Genomic DNA, 7,699 nt, shown 5'->3' with positions numbered 1-7,699 from the left:
TTTTTAAATGTGTTATAGTAAGTTTTAATAGAATATAATTGAATTTTCAATTGTCCACTGATAAAGTATCCGAGCAAAGTACTAATAAGGTGACCGAGAATAAAACATTCAAGACTGTGTATGTGTGTGTATGTATATATATATATATATATATATATATATATATATATATATATATATATATAATTTTGTTATATTAAAAAACCAAGTGGGAAAAAAATACTTTCAACTTTTCGACCGATTTCGGTCGGTATAATTAAAATTTTTTAATTAAAACTTATTTTGGTAGATAATATGCAAGTATGACCAGGGTTTGGTCAAAGATTGATCAATTTCCATCCGACATCGGTCGAAATTTTTATTTTTTTATTGTGGGACCACTATTTCCGACCGACGGTGGTCGGTATCTTTGTGAGAAATATTTTCGATGACATTTACGACCAATTTACCTTCTTTCCAATCGCAATCGATCGGTATATTTTTTGACCGATTTCAATCGGTATGCGATGGACGAGTTTTGAGAGTTTTCTAGTAGTGACTCTACCTGCTCATATTACTATGTTAAAGTGTGAAAGATAATAAAAGTTCGTTTTGTCTTAAAATTTAACTTTTAAATGAGACTATCATATTGAAGAAAGTAGGCCAAAACGGCACCACAAAAAGTGATTACAAGGAGACATGTCTTGCCCCAAGTGGTATCTCGCTTGTCATTATAGAAATTTATTCATTTGTTCACCAATTCAAATGTTGATACCGCAAATAAAAAAATTTGCATACATCATACTGCGATGAGACTAACACTATGTTGACAAAATAAAATATCCAAAGCTTCAATCTTGATTATCAATTACTTATCTCTCTAATCTGTACAAAAAATCACTGCAAGTACAACAAGAATCTTTCTCTTTCAATCTCATAAAAAAAACATATTTTTCAATACACTGAATTAAATGTACATATTTTTCGAAGGTGGTGAAGAACGACCTACAAAGGCTATGTAATTGAAGCATCAATAATACACTACTACTATACACCCTATTGAATTGGAGTTCTAGGTTGTCATGCATGCTGACACGTGAACTAATTGCAAAGAACAAGTTCACGTGAAACTATCAAACAAAATTCCTTTGAAACTAGAGGTCATTATATTTTGATAACTTCCAGCCACTAACTGCCAATAGTTCTTGAATCTCATGAGCAAATAGCTGCTTTTCGATTAAAAATATTCAAATACAGAAACTAAGAAGAGCTTATTGAGCACAAAACAAAACTTTAGAAACTTAGAAAAAGAGAGGTAAAAAGGTACACAAAGAACAAAGCAAATCTGTGAGTGGAGGTAGCTAGCTTAACTTCTTCAATGAAGAAACAAGGTTGTGAAATTGAAGCAATAGGAATCAACTACACAATCTATACACAAAAGAGAGAAAACCCTTTTAAAATCTTTAGTAGAAACCATCATCAGAAGTGTTCTAGAGGAGTTCAAGATTTGCATGAAGTGAAGGAATTGGAAAAGGGAAGTACTCCTAAAGTTAGGCATGTGCTTAAGGATGTGAATTGCAGAGCAAAAGCAGGGGAAATTCTAGCCATTGTTGGTCCAAGTGGTGCTGGAAAATCTTCATTTCTAGAGATTTTAGCAGGCAAGATTGAACCACAAAATGGATCTATTTTTGTGAACCAAAAGCCAGTAGATAAAGCTAGGTTCAAGAAAATTTCAGGCTATGTTACTCAAAAGGACACTCTTTTTCCCCTACTAGCTGTTGAAGAAACCTTGAGTTTTAGTGCAAAGCTAAGGCTAAGACTTCCTGCAACAGAATTGAGGTCAAGGGTCAAGTCTTTGATTCAAGAACTTGGCTTAGAACATGTTGCTGAATCCAGGATTGGTGATGATCGAATTCGAGGGATTTCGGGTGGTGAAAGGAGGAGAGTTTCCATTGGAGTTGAATTAATCCATGACCCTGGAGTCCTTATTCTTGATGAGCCAACTTCAGGACTTGATAGTACTTCAGCTTTGCAAATCATTGACATGCTTAAAACCATGGCTGTAACTCGTAGTCGAACGATAATTCTTAGTATTCATCAGCCATGTTACAGGATCATGAAGTTGTTCAATTCAATCCTTCTTTTGGCTAATGGTACAATCTTGCATCATGGAACCATTGAACAGCTTAGTTTAAGGCTGATATTAATGGGGTTACAGCTTCCCCTTCATGTTAATATCCTGGAATTCGCTATCGAATCGATTGATACAATTCAAAAACAAAACCACACCACTCCTCAATCAGCACTCATGATCAAGAATTCAGGTAAGTTTACTCTCGAGCAACTTTTCCAACAATCTAAACTGATTGATGATGACTTGTCTATGTCTATCCAAGTTGGTAATGATTTCCCAAGTGGTTTTGCCAATTCAAGATTGCAAGAGATTGTGATTCTCACTGTTAGGTTTTGGAAAATCATATACAGATCAAAGGAGCTTTTTGGTTGTAAGACACTCCAAATGTTGGTTTCAGGTCTTGTTTTAGGATCAGTTTTTTACAATCTTGAAGATAATTTAGTTGGAGCACAAGCAAGGGTAGGTCTATTTGCTTTCATCTTGACATATCTGTTGTCAAGCACTACAGAAGCCTTGCCAATATTCTTGCAAGAAAGGGAGATACTAATGAAGGAGACTTCTTGTGGGAGCTATAGAGTTTCCTCCTATGCAATAGCAAATGGCATTGTTTACCTGCCATTTCTGCTAATTCTTGCATTGCTATTCTCAGTTCCATTATACTGGTTGGTTGGTCTAAATAAACAGTTTATGGCATTCATGCACTTTTTGCTCCTCATTTGGCTCATTCTCTACACAGCAAACTCAGTTGTTGTTTGCTGTAGTGCCTTAGTCCCAAACTTCATAATTGGAAACTCATTGGTTTGTGGTATGATGGGATCATGTGCATTGTTCTCTGGATACTTTGTTTCAAAGAATGAGATTCCAAATTATTGGATTGTAATGCACTATATATCATTGTTTAAGTATCCTTTTGAAGGATTCTTGATTAATGAGTTCTCTGGATCTGGAAAGTGCCTACAATACATGTTTGGAATGTGCTTGGCTAGAGGTGATCAAGTGCTTAAAGAGGAAGGATATGGTGGGGAAGAAAGTAGAAGAAAGAATTTGCTTATTATTGTATGTTTCATCTTGCTTTACAGGTTCATTTCTTATGTTATTCTCAGAATTAGATGCTCTCAAGGAGGACTCAAGAACATCCTCATTTCAAGATGACCAAAGCAGGAAATGAAGTCAAGTGTATATACAAGTCACTTTGTGCAAAATATACAAGTTTGTAATATTGACTGTATATTTTGTCAAAGGGACTTGCACTTTGATTGTTCGTAAGGGTGAGAGATGTTAGATCAAGAAAGTAACAAGAAATCAAAAGGAAATAAACTAGTAGTATCCATTTCTTGAAATGTTTTCATGAGGGGAACCTGCATGAGAACATTATACTAACAAATTACTTGCATTTGCTCTTTTTTGGTTAATTCCTTGGACTGTTCTTTTATCTTTGCAGTTATAATACTTTCAGTAATTTCTATCATTTCTTTTTTTCTTTATTTTTTCGTATAGCGTGGGGCAACGGAGCCATGTTGCCGAAATGTACTGTATATATAAGTGAAAACTTGTTTTTATATGTATATAAATAAATTATTTATTCAAGACAGAAGAGAGCATTCTTTTTTAATTCCCTTGATGAAATAGACTCCACCGCTAAGGTGAAGTGTCTCGAGTAGACCTGTTAAATGGGTCGATCCAACCCGGATCCGAACTCGTTGACCCTTGGCCCGTGGATCCTTAACCGGTCCGAGCCGGTTTACTTTCTTACAGGGGTTGGGCTGAATTTGACCCATTAATCAAAATATGTTAACCTGATCCGGACCAGTAACCCCTTAACCCGGGCCCTAATGGGCTGAGTCCAATTTAATAAATAAATAAAAGTTAAAAACTAATAAATGATAAAAATTTCAAACTTTATATAAATATATGAACTTGAAATTACTACATGTCGTTAAAGCCAATTAGAATACAAATGAAAGAAAAATCATACTTTATTAACATTAAAACTTGAGAAACATATTGAATTTGACTATTTCCGTAACTAATAGTCTAAAACATATGGAATTCGACTATTTCGACAAGACGCCTCATAATATCTGGTACTATATTCTTTCTTTAATGTTTGGATTCAAGTCTTTACCACTTGTCTGAATATATATATGTGAGCTGGTCCGGGCCGGGTGACCCGTGGATCAGCTACCGGTTCAGGTTTGGTCCGGTTCGGTGGGTTAAAATATTATAGCTCAGCCCAGGCCCCTTAAATTAATGGGTTGGTCCGGTTAGTGTTTCGTGGGTCATGGGCCGGTTGAAGGGTCAATTTTAATGGGTTATGTAGGTCGGTTCGTGGGTCGACCCGACCCATTTGACAGGTCTAGTCTCGAGAACTAAAAATAAATAATAATGAAAATATAGTTACAAGATCATTCATCAAAATGTTTAATGTTTGACAAAATAAGTGAAGGATAAACTTTTTTATCTTATGAGTATTTCTTTGTTTTCCCTTCCTTACTTTCCAAACAGATATTTTTTTGTTCATTCTCTTTTATTTTTGCGTAAAGACAAAGGAGCATCACGGGCTCGCTTTGACAGTTTGGCTCATTGCAATTTGTATATTCCGTACACACGTTTGTTCATAGCCACACATATATATACATCAAAACTAACTTTAATAGTAAGTCATTTTCTCTACTGTTTTATTGTCTTTCCTATCCGTGACTTCTGCTCCTCTCTCACACACAGCCAACTAATATTAAATCCAATCTATTTTTACTTGCGACAGTATTCTTTCCGCATATCAATACTAATATATTAGTTCTATTTAATCTTTTCCTTCAATAACTGAAAGAGAAAAACATATAATCATGCCAAAAGGTCGAAGAGCGCAAAATTGCATTTGGCATTTCTTTAGTTTTTTGTTTCCATCCAAAAATCATATTTTTTTATTTTTGTTGTAAATAGTATGTGGATGAATGTTCATGTGTGAATAATTTGTGGATAGATTTTCACGCTTTGCACTATTTTATTATAGTGTTCTTCACCTTTTTATGCCTATAAATTGGCATGTAATCAGATTGTAAAGGAAACACAATTGAAGAAAAAAACTCCTACTTCTTTCTATCTCTATTTATTATTTATATTTTACTAAATTACTTTTATTTCATAACATGTTATGAACACGAATATCTAATTTTATTTTTATCCCCGCTAAATTGAGTCATATTTTATTAAGGTATGTATCATTATATTAATTTTGTTTATGACAGTACATATCATATGTAGATTACTTATGCTCTTGGGCATATTAAATAATTTAAGTACGTTGCGGTAATAAAATAATTATTTCCTCCAGTGCTCAACTCTTAGATGACCTCAAAGTCACCAAACTAGCTACCCACTAGTGACACTACTTATAATATTCGTGGACTTCCTGGATCAAAACATACCTTTAAGGCATTTTGAAGAACCGTGACAAATGAAGTGACAAATAATAACTTTACATTAGTTTAATTACTTTATATTTATTGTATTATGTTTACCCATAAAACGATACAGTTGAATTCGTTAGTAATTTTTAGAAAAGTGAATTAATTTGATCCAAAAGATAATAAAATAACTGATGAAATATAAAATACTTAGCCTTAGAATGTAGATGGAACGACAGACCTGATGAGTCCGGGAACAGGGTTTCCGGGCACAACAATGATGAGATCAAAAGCGAGAAAATAAAATTATATTAAAATGTTGTATAGAATGTAGTATAAGTTAGCCAGAAAATTCGTGTCATCTACAATGATAACTGGACTCTCTATTTATAGTTATATCTAGGGAAGAAAGCCCTAGGATCATGCCTTTCTTTAATGTCAATTATGAGGGTCATTGATGAAATGTAACGTTAGACATAAATGCCAAATTCCTTGTAACGGGCCATCATCCTTAATGCTGCAAAATATTCTGTATTAAATGTTACCGGACGCAAAGCATTTAATACTCTTTTTATGATTGTTATTCCTTCCGGTGACAAGCGGAATAGCTATGTTCGGTGGCCATCCCCATCTTGTGTTCCACGTGTCCTTCCTTTAAGTGGCCACGTGTCATGTTATATTTTTTCCTATACAGATAGTCTCCTTGCTTTCTGGTGACACAATCATGAGTTACCGGAAAGTTGGTAGAAAGCACCTTATTGGCAGGAATTACTATATCTCCCTTTGAAGTTTTCTGACAGTTGATTAGACGCACATCTCTCCGCATTTAATGTCCCGAATATGCGCCATCCCACGATTCAGCATAGCTTTTACCAATTATCGAGGTAATCATGGCCATGAATTTAGCCGCCAAAAATTTACTTATACGAATCATCATCCTCTTATGTACTTCATAATTTCTCAAACTTCTAACTCGCATCTCTATTTCCCAACCTTTCTCTGATCTTCTTTGAACCAGGAATTTTCCTTCCTTCTATTCCAATGGCTTCCTCTTCAAAACGTGCTAGTTCTTCAAAGGGCAAGAACAAAACTGAGGATTCCGTTCCTCCAATAGTGGGTTCCATCATCCCAAGAAGGCTTAGTACTCTCGAAAGATTTTGAAGAGGAATTTCCTACTGCTAACCCTCGCACATGGGCTGTTAGTAGGTACCCTTCTTCTATTCGTCCTTCCAGTATTCCTGATGTGAAGGAGGAATGTCGCTGCCCTGAGTTAGATATTATTGCTCCTGATTTATCGGAGCGAGTGACTCTTCCCAATGAAGGTTTTACATATTTTTTCACGTATTCCTTTACTTTGGGTGCATTTTATTTGAGCGGAGAGCTCAATCCCGTGATTACGGAATTTTGCCTCCGCTACCAAGTGTGCTTGGCACAGGTGAGCCCTTCAGTATGGAGAACGGTTGCCTGCCTTCGACGCCTGTGTCAGAAAACTGGGGAAGAGCTATCATTAGCTCGTATGATGAACCTTTATTCCCTCAAGATTTTCCGGGGAGGTATGATAAATCTCTATAAACGTGGCCACCATGCTTTGTTGACTAGCATGGATGATGACAACGATAGTGGGTGGATGGAATGGTTCATTTCACTTGCCACCAGTGACATTATTCCAATAACGGCTTCATCCTTTTCGGTTGCTTGGAACCGTTCTCGTAAGTTCCCTTTAATACACTTTCTCTTACTAAATATTCTTTCATGCCTGTATTGATCCTTTAACCTTCATATGTTATAGCGACTCGATGGACCCCACCAGTGGTAGAAGGCTTGGACCGGTGGGTTCAGAAGATCTTGGGCATCACAACGCCCGAAACTCGTTTGTGAAAAGAGTTGTCCCTTAAATACGGGTGGAAGGCCAAAAATCATGGTAACTTTATTTTACCTTGTTTCCACTTTTTCTATATGAAGAACTTGGTTGAACCCTTCTAACTTGTTCACAAAATTAGGTTTACCTGCGGGCTTAGTTGATGTCCCCGAGGAGGATGTTTTGGCTGACCCTGCTGATGCGGCGAGGCTGCTTCAGGAGGCACTTACTCAAACAGGCATCTCCAGGCCTGCTTCGGGCACAAATATTTCTTCACAGAGTCTCCGGCCAGAGAACAAGCAACCAAAGAGAAGACGTTCC

At 36.0% G+C, this 7,699-nt stretch overlaps 1 protein-coding gene across 1 annotated transcript; it reads left to right on the top strand.

The window, feature by feature from the left end:
• Nucleotides 1-1,113: 1,113 nt before the first annotated feature.
• Nucleotides 1,114-3,700, top strand: LOC107816388 (ABC transporter G family member 5). Its single transcript, XM_016642099.2, has one exon. It carries the CDS (start codon nt 1,358-1,360, stop codon nt 3,263-3,265), a length of 1,908 nt encoding a protein of 635 aa, XP_016497585.1. The 5' UTR covers nt 1,114-1,357; the 3' UTR covers nt 3,266-3,700.
• Nucleotides 3,701-7,699: the final 3,999 nt, after the last annotated feature.

The sequence above is a fragment of the Nicotiana tabacum genome, chromosome 13 (genome assembly GCF_000715075.1).
Source record: "Nicotiana tabacum cultivar K326 chromosome 13, ASM71507v2, whole genome shotgun sequence".
Lineage (NCBI taxonomy): Eukaryota > Viridiplantae > Streptophyta > Magnoliopsida > Solanales > Solanaceae > Nicotiana > Nicotiana tabacum.
Note: the sequence above shows the minus strand (reverse complement) of the source record. Positions and strands in the feature narration are given on the sequence as shown.